Source organism: Urocitellus parryii, chromosome 11 (genome assembly GCF_045843805.1).
Source record: "Urocitellus parryii isolate mUroPar1 chromosome 11, mUroPar1.hap1, whole genome shotgun sequence".
In the NCBI taxonomy this organism is placed as follows: domain Eukaryota; kingdom Metazoa; phylum Chordata; class Mammalia; order Rodentia; family Sciuridae; genus Urocitellus; species Urocitellus parryii.
The window spans coordinates 51947373-51965886 of NC_135541.1; the positions used below are offsets into that span (position 1 = coordinate 51947373).

At 32.8% G+C, this 18514-nt stretch overlaps 1 protein-coding gene across 4 annotated transcripts in view; it reads right to left on the reverse strand.

Moving 5' to 3' along the window:
* The window catches only part of Ankrd13c (ankyrin repeat domain 13C), a 75323-nt gene that overhangs the window by 6695 nt on the left and 50114 nt on the right, over nucleotides 1–18514 (reverse strand). For 3 of the 4 annotated variants that reach the window (XM_077791132.1, XM_026409372.2, XM_077791133.1), the window contains 4 exons: nucleotides 15374–15535; nucleotides 10651–10730; nucleotides 8239–8337; nucleotides 5224–5324 (listed from right to left, as the gene is read on the reverse strand). In XM_077791132.1, the coding sequence (XP_077647258.1) occupies nucleotides 5224–5324; nucleotides 8239–8337; nucleotides 10651–10730; nucleotides 15374–15535 (442 nt within the window). Of the gene's footprint in view, nucleotides 1–3770; nucleotides 3805–5223; nucleotides 5325–8238; nucleotides 8338–10650; nucleotides 10731–15373; nucleotides 15536–18514 lie in introns of all 4 variants that reach the window. The other variant, XM_026409381.2, reaches the window with a different exon arrangement.

Here is an 18514-nt window from a genome sequence, read left to right on the forward strand (position 1 = left end):
TGATTTCTTTTTCAAAAGTTTTAGGTATAGTTAATGGTTTTGAACTATCCTCTCAGAAAAGATACTGAGTCACAGCTCTCAGTAACTCACAATGTGATATTGTTTGGAGATAAGGATCTTTGCAGAGGTTAACTGTCTTATCATTAGGATGGCTTCTAATCCTTACAAAAAAGGGAAATTAGAAAACATGCAGAGAACACTAAGTGAACATGAAGGCAGAAATTAGAATGCTTCCAAAGGACAGGGAAAACCATCATAAGACAGGGAAGAGGAGGTATGGAATAGAAACTTCATCATAGCCTTCAGAAGGAACCAACCTTGCTGACACCATGATCTTAGATTTTTAGCATCCAGAAAACTGTACAACACCAAAATTATTTTTGTTGAAGGCAGTTTGTGGTGGTTTGTTATGGCAGTCTTAGTAAAATTAATACAGGTATTCTAGTTCAAAGCTTTGACTTTCCATGTAAACTTTAGAAATAATCTTGCTTATATTATTTCCTGTTTTTAAGTGATTATAATTGGTATTTAACTTATACTTTTGAGGTCCGTATGTTTGTTAATATGTAGAAATATGACTGACATTTTATGTTTAACCTGTATCCTATAACCCCAATAAACTTACGGCTGCTGGGTTTTTTATAGAATCTTTATAAGTTGTTCTACCTATAGAATCATGTAATTTGTTATTAGGGAAAGTTTTATTTCTTATTTTCTACTGTAAATGCCTTTTATTTACTTTCTTTCCCTAATACAATTATTTGCTTTTTATTTCTTCAAGGTCTGTAGTGCTATACCATTTCATTCCTTTTGTGAGGAATTTGGTTTTTCTTTTTTTTAAAAAAGAGAGAGAGAGAGCAAATTTTAATATTTATTTTTCAGTTATCGGCAGACACAACATCTTTGTTTGTATGTGGTGCTGAGGATCGAACCCCAGGCCGCAAGCATGCTAGGTGAGCGCGCTACCGCTTGAGCCACATCCCCAGCCCAGGAATTTGGTTTTTCTTATCAGTCTTTCTATAAGTCTATCAATTATTTGTTTTCAAAGAATGAACACTTTGCTTCACTAACTTTTCTGTTTTCTCTGATTTCTACTCTTTATTATTTCCTTCCTCTGCTTGCTTTGGATTTATTTTGCTCTTTTCTTTTAAGTTATTGAAATAGACAAATAATTTTCAGTCTTCCTTTCCCCCCACCCCTGCTTTTGGGTACTGGGATTGAACCCAGGGACGCTCTACCACTGAGCTACATTCCCAGCCCTTTTTATTTTTTGTTTTGAGACAGGGTCTCACTAAGTTCTTTAGGGTATCCCTATGTTGCTGATGCGGGCTTTGAACATAAGATCCTCCTAACTCAGCCTCTCAAACTGCTGGGATTGCAAGTGCATGCCACTGTACCCGCCTCCTCTTTCTTCTTCTTTTTTTTTTTTTTTTTTTTTTTGCTTGTTTTAAATTTTCTTTGCTTGAGCCTCCTCTTTCTTAATATGTGGATTTAGTGCTCTAACATTTCCCCCTCAGCACTGCTTTATCTATGTTCCACAATTTTACTACATTTAATTTCATTTTCATTCAAGCTCAATGCACTGTTATATTTCCCCTGAAACTTTTCCTTTAACATATAGATTACTTAAAAGACCATTTTTGAGTTTCCAACTGTTTGGAAATTCTCCTTTTTTCTGTTATTAGTTTCAAGGTCAATTCCATTATGTTCAGAATGGACTATGTATGACTCTTCTTTCATATTTTTTACTCAGGTTTCCTTTATGCATCACATAGCCTACCCTAGTATATGCTCCATGAGCACTTGAAACTAATATGAATTCTGGTGATGTTAACTGGAATGTTCCATAAATGTCTTCCTCCTGGGATGATCCTTTTATCACTATATAATGTCCTTCTCTGTGTCTGGTAATTTCCTTTGCTTTGAAATCTACTCTATTTAATTTTAATATAACCAGCTCTGATTTCCTTTGAATAGTGTTTGCATGATATATCTTTTCCCATCCTTTCACTTTTAAGCTTCCTTTAACATTACATTTTAAGTCTCTTGAAGATAGTCTATAGGTCTTAATTTTTGTTTTGTTTTTAGAGACAGAGTCTCACTTCATTGCCCGGGTGGGCCTTAAACTCCTGGGCTCAAGTGATCCTTCTCCTTCAGCTTCCTAAGAAACTGGGATTATAAGCACAATGCCACTGTCCATTGCTCTGGATTCTTGGGTTCTTTTATTCCCTTATTTTTTCTGGTGGTGCAAATCAAATCCAGAGATTTATGCATGTTAGGCAAGCACTCTATCACTTAACTATACCCCCAAGTCCCTGGGTCATGTTTTTTTGGGGGTGGTACTAGGGATTGAACTCATGGGCACTCAAATCACTGAGCCACATCCCCAGCCCTATTTTGTATTTTATTTATAGACAAGGTCCCACTGAGTTGCTAGGCGCCTACTCACTGCTGAGGCTGGCTTTGAACTTGCAATCTTCCCGTCTTGGCCTCCTGTGCCGCTGGGCCTAGGTCACGTCCTACTTTAATGTGCATTCTTTTTTTTTTTTTTTTAATAGTTTCATTGATTTTTTTTAAACACTTATTTTATTTATTTGTATGTGGTGCTGAGGATCGAACCCAGGGCCTTGCACATGCGAGGAGAGCGCTCTACCACTGAGCCACAACCTCAGCCCCATCACATCCTACTTTAGCAATTACTATCTTTTAAATTCTCCTCTTAGACCACTTATTTTTAATAGTATATTAATATGTTCAGACTTAAGTTTGTCATTTTGTTTTCTGTTTATTCTGGTTTGTTTGTTTCTTTTTCTTGCCTTCCTTAAGGTACTTGACAATTATCTCTAGTGTTTTTCAGTTTCTCTCTTCATAAACCATCTTTAGTGATTGCTCTCGATATGTATTACACACATTTAATTTATCATAGTTTCCTAGTGTCATCATTTTACCCCTATCAAGTGAAGTAGAGAATCCTTTCCTCATTTATGTCCCTTTACCTTCTTCCATTTAGAATTTAATTGTAAATAGGAAGTAATAATACAGAGATAAAAGTAGACATCCAAACAGCTTAGCTATGGAAAGTAAGAATTAAAGCAAGAGCTGAGTAAAGTAAAGTTACAAAATACTTTTTTTAAGTTGGGTGGTTGAACTTTGTAAGGTTGAAAGAATTGAAGGAAAAAAGTAGTAAAAAACTAATAGGAAAAAGATGGTAGAAAGCGGGCTGTGAGGTAAAACAGAAATATGAACAACAGCACACTAAAAAAACTGGAAGAACAGATACGTAGCACAAATGAAAAGATTATTTAAACTATGAAGAAGAACATCATTTCCACTGAGATAGATAGGAAAGATGGAGGAAAAGACAGGGGGACTGAGAACAGTAAGGAGAGGTCTCTTCTTATAGTCTTTTTTTCTAAAACAGGAAATAAAAGTCTTCTGTTTGGAATTATAAAAAGTAAGAGGGGGAAAATGAAGATTTGATTAAAAAAAAAAATTCAAATTTAGCCCTAAAGCAAAACAAGAAAAACAGCAAATATAAGAAAAGATCACTCATAACCAATATATAAAGTTTTGACTAATTTTGAAAACAACAATTGCGACTTGTTAAAATTTTCTCACAATTGTAGTTTTTATCCTAAAAATAGAGCCAGAAATGGGGTTAAACAAGGAATGGGGTTAAACAAGGCTGGTTCAAGAGAAGGTCAAACAAACAAAATAAATAAATCCCTATAACTTTTTTAAAGTATAGCAGCAAAAGATTATATATATACCTTGTTAAGACTGTGGATCTATGTCAGAGAATGCCTGCAAAAAAGTATTGCAAAGTTTTTTCCTTCTCATACAATCAAAGTCATTATTTTGCATAAAAATCTACATTGCATTATCAAGTTTGATTTAGGTTTGGAACTTATAATTAAATGTGAATGCAGGAATAGCTTCTTGGAATTTCCTTTTATTTAACCCCTGTCCTTTGTCCTAGTTTGTCACTGTAATAGAGACGAATCCTTTCTGGCCATGGAAAAGAGAAACGGAGTTTCAAGCTTCTGTAGAAATGCTCAGCCATCCCTTATTTAAAACTAGAAAATACAGCCTTTAGCTTTAGCTTTCAAAATCTTATCACTGATTCCTCCAAATCAGATACTGGGTTGCCAGTGCTTTTTTAATGCAAAGGACAACTGGCATAGCATTGTGAAAATCATTTTAAATTTAATTTTAATCCAAAAATATGGCTTAAGTCTGGAAAGTTGAAATGGATAGATTTAATTTTTAGCAATGAAAACATTATCTCTGAGAGTAAAGCATTCTGAGTAATTATTATGGGATTTTTAAAAACATGGAATGAATGGGGTTGTGGCTCAGTGGTAGAGTGCCTAGCGCATATGTGAGGCACTGGGCTCAATCCTCAGCATCACATAAAAAATTAAATAAGATAAAGGTATTGTGTCTATCTACAATCAAAAATTTAAAAAAAAAAACATGGAATGAAACAAGATCAAATACATCTGAGAAATTAAATAAAGACCCCATTTACTATCTAATTTTTCTCTCCCACTACAAGATATGCAAGGACAAGAACTTTTGCTTTCTCCTATCCCTGAAGAGAGTATCTGTCACATAGCAAAGATTCATTAAATATTGGGTGGCTGGCTAGATGACTGGATGGCATTAAAGGCTCTACCTGAAGCTTAATGTTACTTCTAGGCTTAAATTCCTAAAATGATTTAAAATGGTCTTTGTTCCATTTTCTAAGTTAGAAAAATAAAAAATGTTTAAAAAAAATGTTTCCTTTTTCTAAAGATCATTGCTTAAGATACAATTAAGGTTAAACATTAGGATTGAAAAATAAAATGTGTGATTCCTTCTTTTTTGAATGATTGCTCTCTCCAAAAACATTTGTTAATAAGCAAAACCTTAAGAAATATGATGAAAATTTGGACTAAACTTCAATCTCTCTATTTCACATTATTACTCTATATCATTAGTTATTCACTTCTTGTATGAAACATCCCTTATATTTCATTTGAATCACATAGAATTAGAACTCCCATAAGGCACTTTATATGCATGATTAATAGATCAATGTACCTAAGTAAAGAAAAACTTTATAAAAATGTAAGCAACTAATAAATGTGCTTTCTTTTAAAACATACTTCTTATTAAATTTAAATAAACAACTGCATATTTCAAATAGACACTAAAATTACATCCAAATTTTTTTCTTACCTAATTTTACAGGAAAGCCTGGAGGAAGCTTCATCTGAACAAATTCTCTAAGCTTGTTAAAGTGCTTGAAGGGAGCTATTACTTCTAAAACATTCAATAATCTGAAAAATGGAAGAAGAAAAAATATTTCATTGTTCAAAATATTATTTCTGTTGCTCTTTTGTTGCATTTAACTACATGCTTCAAACTAAGTAATACTGACTTTCAGATCTTAGGAATGAGGAAATCACACACTTTCTGCATCCTGGATTTTTAATTTTCTTTTTACTGTGCAAATTTTATGACTTTTGTTTCTCCAGCCATAGTTTTCATAGTTGTTTGATATTAGGTCCTTATTTAAATGGATTACAGACTTATTGTTTCCTTGTTGAAGTCTACAGAATTACTGATTTCTTTAATAAGTGTCTATCAATTATGTGTGAATGGCTCTTGTGTGCTTAATATTCCTTCAATTCTTGCCTATTTGATAAATAGTGTTTTTGTCTTTAAAGGGAAATTTCACTCATATGTTTCAGATTATCTATCTTTTTCCTCTGACTTACAATTTCACACCTCTTAGAATTCTGTATCTCACTACTCACTATATTACAATTTCTCCTTTCATTTTCTGGTTAAATGGATTTCTTTCTGGTATTTTGGGGGGTGGGGCAGGGCAGTACTGGGGATAAAACTCATTCTACTTTTGAGTACATGCCCAATCCTTTCTTTCTTCCTTTTTTTTTTTTTTTTTTTTTTTTTTGTTGTTGTTGTTGTTGTTGTTGCTGGAGATTGAATCCAGGGCCTTGTGCGTGTGAGGCAAGCACTCTACCAACTGAATCATCTCCCCAGCCCGCTTTTTTTCATTTTATTTTGAGACAGGGTCTCACTGGCCTCGAACTTGTGATCCTCCTGCCTCAGACTCCCAAGTCACTGGGATTATAGGCATGTGCCACTCTGCCCATCTTGGGATTTCATTTTCAAGTTGTAGTATTTTTCTTTCAACAAAGGCCTATAGCTGCTATACTCCTTAAATTTTTTTTGTGTCTGAGAATATCTTCAGTTGCATTGTATATAAGTGACAGCTAGAAATACTATCAGATTACAATATGCTTTTTTTTATAAATGTCAAAAATTTGGGGGTGGGGAGATGTAAGACCAGGCTGACTTTACCCATTTTCTGTCTTGATGCCTTTCAATTACTTTATTAACAATTGAAGTTCAATAGTTTAATCGGATAATTTTATTGATGATTCACTTTTCTTATAACTTAATGTTTATCTTACAGATTCAGTTCTTTGTTACAGAGAAATATTCCTCTATAATATTTTGAATATTATTTCAGCTACCTTTTGAAGATTTTCTATTTAAAGGGAACACCAATGATTCTTATGTTGAATCATCTATGTCCTCCATATCTACTGTTTTCTTTAACTCCTTTCATGTGTTCTTAGATTCATTGTAACCTCTCAAAATTTCAGTCACCTCTACTCTCTTATTGTTGTTTCTAATGTGTTTATTTGTAATAGTGTCGTTTCATGCTCAATCAATTTCTCTTTAGCTTTACAATCTCCTTTTCATTTCATTCTATTCTTTCACCTCATCTTAGAGTGGTCTAGTATGTTGATTTCATGTCTTTTATATGTTTTTCCATAGTATTTACAGAAAATTTTCTTTGGTCCCTTTACCTGTGTTTAATTTCGGAATGATTTGTTGTATGGCTTTTGAAAGTAGTATTCCTTATTTTACTTTTTTTCAGGAATAGTGGTTACAACTGACACATCTTATCTCAGTAAGAAACCCAATTTCTTCACAAAACATTTCTGAAATTTGGATAATTCCTAAAATTGATGTCATCAGAAAATTAGCTACATTTTCTTCTTCAATAGTTCATAGACTATAAAACTGATACATCATGGAGTCACTGGGTCCTAGATATAATGTATTATGGCCAACTTGTACATGTGGTTAATTCCTTCTCACATTTTTCTAAAGTTTACATATAGGACAAAAATCAGGAAGTATGCTCTATGTACAGACTGTTGAAAAATATGGGTCCTACTAAGTTCTCCAAGAAAAAAATTTTTCATGTATTAAGCCAGGTTTTTTGCTTTTTGATGTGTTGGATCAGACTGGAAGGACAAGAAACGAGGAAGAAAAATAGCCATTCCACTTACTAAAGCTTAAAGTAACAATTCCGTCAAGAGTGGGCTGTAGGGCTTGGGGTTATGGCTCAGTGGTAGCACACTTTCCTGGTATGTGTGAGGCACTGGGTTCGATTCTCAGCACCACATATAAATAAATAAAGGTCTATCAACAACTTTAAAATATTTTTTTTTTTTAAATGGACCAGTAGCTACTCACATCCCATTTCTCCAAATTAGATTTTTTTTTAAGAAGCATCTGGTGAGTACAGATTTAAGGATATATTCAAACAAAATGAAATATTTATAATAGTGACAAACTAAAGGATATATTCAAACAAAATGAAATATTTATAATAGTGACAAACAAAATGTCTACACATAGGAGAATGATAAAAATAAATGGCAGTAAAACAATACTATGAAAATACCAAGAAAGAAGGAAAAAGAATAAGACGACAAAAATGTGATTTAAGAACCCAATGCACTCACTTTAAAAGAGATAAAGGAACTCATAGAACAAAATAGTGGACAATTTCCCATTTTAATAAAAAAACGCAAAACACAAGTCTGAACAAAAATATATTAGTTATTAACTATAAATACAGTAAAAGAATTACCATTTTTTGGTCTATAAACTTCCATCCTTTTAAACTTATTCATGTATTACTTTAATAACTTTTTTAAACTATTCAATAATTTATCTGGAGAAAATAATAAAAATATTAATACTTTGTCACCAAAAAATTTCTAAAGGTTTATACATATCAAAGCAATGGCTATTTGCTTTTACATTTCAAAGACCTCAAACTCAACAATCAAATGCAAATATTATTACAGCCTTTAGGGTTTAATAGCTCTCTTTATAAACATGTATAATTAATAACAAACTTACGACTCAATCCCTAAGGGAAATTCCTGGCTCATGGCTATGGTGGCTTTAAAGGTTTTCTTACTCTCTTTGCACACCAGCTCTCTACCCAGATGCGGAGCTCTAAAATGGGAGGTTACAGGGAGAGAAAAAGAAAATATTAGGAAACTTATTCCAAATGACATTCACTATTAATTCAATTTTTCTTACTGTCTACAGAAATAATATAATGCTAAAAGAGAATAAGATGTATAAGAAATGGGATAAGGGTAACAAAAAGAAAACAGCAAAGACTAAAAGTTCAGAAAAAATAACTAGACCTCAATTGCAAATTGAATATAACTGAATTTTAATAATCACTATTTTATGGAAGACAACAGCTAGAAAAAAAATTTTTAAAAGTATTATTGCATAACTTTAAAATCCCTTACTCAATTCAGTTTACTGTCTACTACAGTCTCAGCCTTTATGAATAAGAAGTCTTAAGAAGAATAAAGAATTCTATAGTAAACACTGTCAAAAGACAAAAGTATACCAACTTTAAAGATCTAATTTGCCTCCTTGGACCCCACATGCAAGCATGAGCACTCCGATGAGCCCAAAATAGAATTTGGAAGACCACTCCCCACCCACTCCAATCCCAAGAAGATATAGATGCTGGCTGCTGGCCCCAGTATATCTGGACTCTTTTTGATGTGATAAGGAGGCTCCAGGAACTCCAAAGAGGCAAAATCTGTGAAACTCCTTTTAGCCGCAGATTCAGAAACTACTGCCTTTTGTCCTAATGCACCCCTTCCTGTGGAACAGAGACTAACAATCTATGTAGGTGTATTTCACACCTTTTGTCTCACTAAACTATAGTTGCCTCCTCTCAATTCTGCTAATTTTTAGGAATTTCAAAATTGGAACTTTTGAAACAAGTTTCTTCCATCTCCCTTCAAAACTGGCTTTGAATAAAATTATTTTCCCACCAACTGGACCAAATATTCATGGAACAGAAAGTATTTCGCCTAACATCTTCCTCCACTGGTGGAATCTTGTGCAGTTTGGTAACAAGCTGAGCAGAGTTTGGTTTTATAGACACAAATGTGCAAAAGAAAGCAAGACAAAAGGTAGATTGATAGTTTCAAAGCTATTTTCCTTACAGGGTTTAAACAGTGGGGACTTTCCTATTTTACATTAACTCAGGTTGCCTGGAATTTCCTCAGTTATTTTTTCAAAGTTCAGTTTGATTAGGTGGCATATACTCTTGAGTTTGTGTGATCTTCTGGAGCCTACTGTGAGAGGCTAGTTCAAACTAATGGCTTCTCATAAAATATGTTAAACACTATAGACTATTCAGACAGAAACATTATGGAGAAGATAGGAAGCTTTTTAATAAGAATGTCAAAATGATGATGGCTTCTAAGCATGGAGGTAGGTGACACTTTCTTTATCCATTCATCACTCTTTCAATACATAAATACATACTGAATACAAGTTAGGTTAACTACTATACTAAGTACTAGTAATATAAAAGATTTTTTTTTTTTTTTTGCAGTACTGGGGAGTTAATCCAGGGGTGCTCTATCTACCACAGTGCTACATACTCAGTCCTTTTTATTTTCATTTTTATTTATTTATTTTAGGGGAAATATCACACACATACATACATACATATATATATATTTTAAGGGATTAAATCCAGGGTGCTTAACCACTGAAATACATGCTCAGTCCTTTTTATTTATTTTTAATTTTGAGACAAGATCTCACTAGGTTGCTCACAGTCTCGCTAAATTGCTGAGGCTGGCTTCGAACCTTCCATCCTCATGCCTCAGCTTCCCTAGCCATTGGGATTAAAGCAGTGCATCATCACGCCCCACTTTCAGTTTTCATTTCGAGACAGGGTCTTACTAAGTTGCTCAGGTGGGTCTTGACCTTGCAATCCTCTTGCCTCAATCTATGAATTGCTGGGATTGCAGGCATGCACTACAACACCCAGAAGTAAAGGTCTAGTATAAGTTGAAGCAAAAAGGTAATAACAGAAGATAAGTTTGGAAAGGCAAACAGGACACAAATAATGAATTATACACCATGCTAAAGAATCAGGGCAATGACTAAACACAAAAGTTCATCATACAAAGGAAAATTTCAAATAAGAAACAACATTGTACAGTTATATATATTTCCTTAAAACAAATACTACAGTTTTTTGGGGGGTGGGTGGGCAGTGGGGGATGCATAAATTGGCAGGAGGAATGTAGAAAGAAGGCTCTACAATCTAGAGTATACATGATTCAGTATATTCTTCCTCATGATTTTCTAAGTTAAAAAACACTGCTTCAAACAATATATTAATTATCTCTCTAAAATAAATTTTTATACCTAGTCACACATTCTGTTTTTACAAATTATTCTTTCTAAAAACCAAAGAAAACATAAAAATCCACCTACTTTCCATTTTCAGCAGATATATATTCTTCCCATGTAATAGTGTTCTGAGGAGGAGGGGTAAGGGACTGTCTTCGAACAGGCTGCCAAAATATAAAAGAGAAATAAAGAGAAGGGGAGGAGGCTGGGTAAAAAAAGAAAAATGTTAAATGTTTAAAATATAAAATTAAAACATATAGTAAACTGGGTGCTAGGGTTAGAGAGCACCTGTTAGCATACCAGAGGCCCTAGATTCTATCCCAGCACTGGAATAAAACAAACACACACACACACACTGTATTATTTAAAATCACCAATCTCCTTAATTTCTTCAATATAATACTTAAAGAGGTTTCTTCCAGGACCAAGTCAGTACCCTGGTGATTCAAGCTCTAATAGAAATATTACTAATTTTTTTCTAATGAATACTAGTATCAAAGTAATAATACCATTCACCCAACGATTCAATCGTCTAAAATGTTTCTGTGGCTCAGTGGTAGAACACAAGTTTAATTTCTTTAAACATCAATTTCCCTTCAGGGCACAGTGGCACATGCCTATAAAATCTCAGCAACTCAGGAGGCTGAGACAGGAAGATAATGCCTAGCCTCAGCAACTGAGAAAGATCTTGCATCTTTGGGAATGTACTTCTGTGGTAAAGTGTGCTAGGTTCAATAACCAATACAAAAAAAAAAAAAACAAAAAACTGGAAAACAAATAATCCAATTAGAAAATGGGCAAAAGAAAGGAACACTTGTCACTGAAAAACATATACAGTGGAAAATAAGCACATCAAAAGAAGAATATTCAATATCCCTAGGCATTAGGAAAATACAATTAGAATCACAATGAGGTAGCACTGTACACTGTCAGAATGGGTGATACCAAAAAAAAAAAAATATATATATACACACACACACACACACACACACACATACACAAAGCAAGCAAGGATCTGGAAAAACTGGATGATTCATAAACTGCTGATGAAAACAGAAGCCAGAAAACATTTTGGCAGTTTTCTTATAAAACTAAATTACCATATGACACAGCAACTTCACTCTTAGGCATTTACCCCAAAGAAATAGAGAATTATATTCACACAAAAACCTACATGTAAAATCAGCATACTACAGTAATGCAGCCACATCAATATTTACGGCAGCTCAATTCACAGTAGCTATGGAACCAATTAAGTGCCCTTCAACAGATGAATGGATAAAGAAAATATGGTATATACACCTTGGACTATTACTCTGTCAAAAAGAAGAATGAAATTATGGTATTTGCCATAAAGGATAAATCTGAAGACAATCATGCTAAGTGAAAAAAAGTTAATCCCGAAGAACCAAAGGCTGACTGTTCTGGTAAGTGGATGCTAACATACAATAAAGGGTGGGAGAAGGGAAGAATGGAAATTCACTGGATTAGACAAAGGGAATGAAGGGAAGGGAGGAGGGATGGAAATATGAAAGACAATAGAATGAATTGGACATAACTTTCCTATGTTCATATATAAACACACAACAAGTTTATTTATATCATGTATATCATGTATTTATATCATGGACAACCACAAGAATGGGAAATTACACTTCACATATGTATAGTTATGTCAAAATACATTCTACTGTCATGTATAACTAAAAAAAACAACAAATGAAAAATGAAAAAAAACTACATGTGAATATTTATAGCAGCTTAATTCATAATAGCCAAAAAATTAAAAACAGCCCAGATCTTCAACAGCTGAATGGTTAAATAAACTGTGGTACTCATTGCTGAGTACCATCCTAGTCAAAAGCTCACCAAATGTTTCATCTTTTGTAGAAATTGACAGATTGAATTTAAATACGCATAAAGAACTACAGCTGGGCACTGGTAGCACAGGCCTATAATCTCAGTGACTTTGGAAGGCTGAGACAGAAAATTCCAGGTTAGCACCTGCAACTCAGTGAAACCATGTCTCAAAATAAAATTTAAGAAGGGCTGGGGATGTAGCTCTGAAGTAGAACAAGTACCATGCTACTCAGCAATGAAAACAACAAACTATTGATACAACTTGGATAAATTACCAGGGAATTATATTAAGTGGAAGGCAAAGGCAATTTCAAAAGGTTACCTATTAGGATATGATTCCATTTACAGAACATCCTTAAATTAACAACTTTTAAAAAAAGAGGAACAGATTAGTGGTTGACAGGAGTAAGGGACAGTGAGAGGAAAAATGAGCAGGAGGTATGACTATAAAAAGAGGAATGTGAGGGATCCTGTAGTAATAGAAATATTCTATGTCTTGACTATGAATTCCAACATCCTGGTTGAAATCTTATACTACTATTTTGCTAGATGTTACCATTAGAGGAAACTGGGTGGAGCATACACAAATCTCTATATTACTTCTTATACCTATATGTACAATTATCTTAAAATACAAAGCTTGGTTACTAGGCCACAAAACTGACCAAATTTTATTGCTCTATTATGTATATGTATAAATATGTAAAGATTTCCACTTTCATGAATAATTATAACACACCAATAAAAACAAAAAATAATGTAATCTAAACAAAAACCAAACACAAAGCAAAAGCTTGGGACTGGGCATGTAATGGCACAGACTTGCCTGGCATGATGCATAAGGCCCTAGGTTAGCACTAGGACCACCAAAAACAATAACAACAACAAAAAAAAGTACAATGTTTAATTTTTTAAAAATTAAAAAAATCCAAACAAACTTTTGTGTAGCAATTGGTTTATCTATAGATTCAACACTAACCTAGTCAAAAGCTCACCAAATGTTTCATCTTTTGTAGAAATTGACAGACTGAATTTAAATACGCATAAAGAACTACAGCTGGGCACTAGTAGCACAGGCCTTTAATCTCAGTGACTTTGGAAGGCTGAGACAGAAATTTCCAGGTTAGCACCTGCAACTCAGTGAGACTGTGTCTCAAAATAAAATTTAAAAAGGGCTGGGGATGTAGCTATGAAGTAGAACAATTCTGTGTTTAATCCCTGTACTACACAAGCACACACCAAAAAAAAAAAAGAACCCAAAAAGTTCATGGTGCTATGGAACTGTTTAATTTCTGATTAGCAGTTTGAAATTTAGTTGATATAAATCATAATAAGAGCTGGGCATGTAGGGGTAAAGGTAAAGCATTTAGGCTTAGGCGTAGCGCACTTTCCTAACATGTGCCCAGTGATTCAATCCACAGCACTGCTACACAAATAAATAAATAAGCATAAATGAGACCATCAGAAACAACTGGGAAATGACCTATTAATTGCGCTTCCATAATAATCTTGTTCCATATAATCATCCCAAAATGGTTTGTTGCCAATATTAAACAAAAGTAGCAATAATTACAACAAATTTATTTATTAGAAGAACTCCTCATGAAATTTAAACCACAACACAAATTTGAACAGTCATGGTCTTTTATGTCTGGTCAACAATGGGAGAGGGTGGTAGCTTTGTCAAAGACTATTCCCTCTATTTATCTTTATTTCTATCTCCTGAGCATATATGCATTGCCTACTAATCAAGAGATCAATAAATGAATGAAAAGAGGCTCTAATTCAAGGCAAGAAGAAAAATGAGGAGCAAAAGCAGGATCTGGCAGGAAGGAGAAAGATTCACACTAAACTGGCATCATCACAACTTTAACTTAAACACTTTATATAGAACTCAAACTATGGTTGACTCACTCACTATATAAACCTTCTAAACATTAAAATATTTTCCTGGCATATACATACAGTATTTGTTGGAACTTGGCATACTATTCTGGAAAATTTGTCCATCTGGAACAATACCATAGGAGAAGAACTAAATATTCAAGGAATTCAAGTCTTCTTGTAATATCTTTTAATCCTCTTATGAGTGTGACTCCATTTACACTACAACCTAACATTCATGCATAGAAATGTTAACACAACACATACAACCTTGAAACTATTGTTTCATAAAGTAATAATGTCTTATCATGTATGATGAGGTATGACTTTTTTCTATCACTTCTTAGTCACTGATTTTTAAAAAAAGTCAGAATGGCCCACTAAATAAATATCATAATATTAGTAAAGGAGTCCCTATCCTGCAGTTTTAAGAACAGTATTATTTAAATGTAATTAAATATTAATACTTGGGGAATCTTAAGTGTATCTAAGAATTCTTTTGTAATATTCTATAATTACTTGTAAATCTAATATTTTCAAAATAAAAAAATTTCAGAATCCATCCAATTCTTCTTATTAGGCTGTAAGATGATCAGTTACTATATTTCATGTATCTTTTTATTTCCTAATTTCCCCTCCCCTTTCTTTACTGTCACATGACTGTATATACATGCTTTCAATAAACAGATGCTGAATAAAATTTGTGAGATAGTATAGGCTACTGATGACTTCATAAAGTGAATGGCAGATTTGGGTGAATCAGAAGACTATATGTAAGGGAAAATGGAATAAAATTTAACACTGAGTTTAATGCTTACAAAATGATTTTATCTTCTTATTAAAGAAGAATCAAGGACCAAGTACAGACTCAGGAAAACACCAAAGGTCACCTTCTTTCCTTTTCTTTTTCATGCTAATAACATAAAAAAATGAAAACTCACAAAAAAATAAAAGGTAATACATAATGAACAAAACCTGTGAGTATATTTATGTAAATGCAAGGAATGAAGTCTATCCCCTCTCTCCTTAGAAAACTATAAATTAGAAGTAGTAAAAATTATACCTCAAAATTCTGTTCCATTATGTTTCCACCTTTGCTCAAACTCTCCATGATGGCCTTATTTCGAAGGATATCCTCTTCACTGAGATGTTCTCTTCTTTTCCTTGATTCTAAAACAAGTCCATTCACCAGATAAAAGTCTGCCAAAAAGTTTCCTACTCTTTCCTAAAACAAAATCAAATATTCCAAAATAATAAAACTTAAAATAAATTTGTCTTATATTCAAAGTTTCACATATTATACATATTTTTCCACATATGTGCAATATGTAGGTGAAAATGAATATTCCTTTAGTATAAATTATACTATTAAATTAAAAATGTTTTAAATTATGGATTTCTATTTTATAAAGGAAAATTTTAAATGTACAAAGATATGTGGTACTTAATCTGCAAATGAGTTAAATCTAAACAAAAATATCACATAATATTTCTTTATAATCTACTCCCAAGTAGCACAAAGCTATCTGAAAAACTATCAAGCCAATAATTAAGTATCATAAGTAACAAGGAGGGGTCAGGGATAATACTGTTCCCATTTTATAGATAGAAAAAAAAAGTAGAATTAAAATAAATAGTTTAATTCACATAGGAATCTAGTACAATTAGAATTAATGATCTATTCAAATTTTCTATTGTCTAATAGAATCATCATGTTATAGCAGCTGGGTGCTTTCAAAAAATAACAGAATAGCTTTGTTTACAAATATAATTGTTTAAATTATAACTGGGGATAGGAAAACTCAAGTGACATTAAAGACAAGTAAGGAAGGGTTATTTCAATGAAGCCTTCCTAATCCTTTTAATATTAACTTCACCTTTTTTATTAACCTTTAATATTAACCTTTTTTCAAACCAGAGATAGTTAGAGTTTGAAATAGCTTATTTTGGGAAGAAGAAAAAAAATAAATAACTTATTAAAAACAAGCTTCCCATTTCTACCTACATGCAAATCAAATAATCTTCACCTTGCTGCTGTTTTCTGATTTCCAAAGCTATGTGCTTAAGTGTTGTTTCCAGGTCTACCTTGCTTCAATGGCTCCTTACCAGCCATTATAAAGCAAAGCACTTTTCACCAGTTTCTACCTACAAAATGGGAACCATAAGGATTACTGACTCCCTCCTTACCTGTCAAAGATTAAAGAAGATCACCTAGACGCTGTTCAAGAGCTTTGAGCTGCTTAGCAGTAATACTAGATGAATAGCAGTTTCAATTTTTATCTTCTCTTGAAGTGATCCATCTAATTCTGTCCAGAAGAACAGAGTATAAATAAGACTTCAAACCAACAAATGGATTGCAATGTAGGATCTCACAGCCTGGAATCCTATATTGCCATTTGTTGCCAAATAGAAAGGAAATTGATGAGCCTAAAGCTCAGTTAGAATTATATCTGTGATTGGGTAGTAATTACCTAGTGTTTTTTTTTAATATATTTTTAGTTGTAGATATACACAATACCTTTATTTTATTTGTTTATTTTTATGTGGTACTGGGAATCAAACACAGTGCCTCAAGCATGCTAGGCAAGCGCTCTACCACTGAGCCACAACCCCAGCCCTAATTACCTGTTTTTGAAACCATATAAAAGTATTTATTTATTAAATGTAAATTATATCAATAAAAATTTTAATGTAGCCATTTCATATCTGTTGCCTATAACTGACAATGCAAAGTTCATGTAAAAGAATAGTGACACATCATTCATAACAGCAGAAAACTGGATGGAAATACATGTCCAAAAATACAACTGGATAAACAAGTCACATTATATCCATATTATAAATACTATGCAGTTGCTAAAAAGAATGAAGTAGTACTACCTGTAAAAATAAGGCTTTTCTCACATTCTAAAGAGTGAAAAAATCCAGTTGTAAAACTAAATAAATATTAATGACACTTTATATGAAACCTAACATCTAAATAAAAAGCTACATACTACCATGGGTACATATTAATGTGTGAAAACAAAAAAAGGTTAGGGTATATACAGATAACCTTCAGTAAGAGGTTTAGGGATTATGGGGAGTAGTCAAGGGAGAATTTTCAACTATATGCCAAGTTGTATGGTGGTTAATTTTATGATAATTTGGCTAGGGTAAGGTGCCCAGGTGTCAGCCAGTCAAAATATTATGAAAGTATTTTATAGGTGTAATTAACACTAAATAACTGAAGGTCTTAAGGGCAAAGACAGAGGTTTCCAGAAGAAAATGCAATTCTGCTATAAAATTGAAACTTAGAAACTTTTAAATTTTTGACTCAACTACAACATCAACTCTTACCTTAATTTCTAGCCAGCTGGACTGCTGCTATATACACATTTCAGACTGGCTGCCAGCTTCCACAATCAAATGATCCAATTCCTTAAAATAAATCAATTTTTTCTCTTTCTCTCTTCCTTCTCCCTCTCTTTCTGTTCCTCCTCTCTATTCCTGCCTTCTACCCTTTCTATCTACTGCTAATTTTGCTTCTCAAAAAATCCTAACTAATACAGGTTATTTTTATGTTTCTCCAATGTAAACATATTCATTTCTACTATAATAAAAAATATATAATTTTTAGAAAACAATCTTGGTCTTCTCCTGTTGTAGTTATTATCCTTGAATAAAAATGTATAAATATATTTCATAATATATTTTTGAACGTTTTATATAACCTCTTGCTGACATATGCAATGAAAATTATGGAAAGAAATTTACAATTCACTGATGTAAAAACTTCCACTAAGATTTAATTTAGTGGCAATGCTGTAGAAACATAATTTACTTTGAGTTTAGAAAGAATATTGAAAAACAAATATTGAATAAATGATTTAGAAGTCTAAAAGTGCAGAGCAAAACAGATTCAGAAAAATGAATTCTAGTGTATCCCTACTGTGGCCTCTCTATGGAATAAGAATTTGAAATAAAATGGAATCTTGTAAAAACTAAGCAGTTATCAACAAGAATTCTCCTTAACATAGAATTCAAATGAGTTAAACTTTCTCTCTTGGCTTCTCCAAGAATACATTCCAACTCCAAAAACCCAACATTTTAATTACCTGTCTGAATTCAAAGAAGAGAGAATAAAATACTTGAAGACAATTCAGTAAGCTACTTCTTTCTGCATTGTGATCACAATTTTGGCAACATCAAATACCAACTTTTA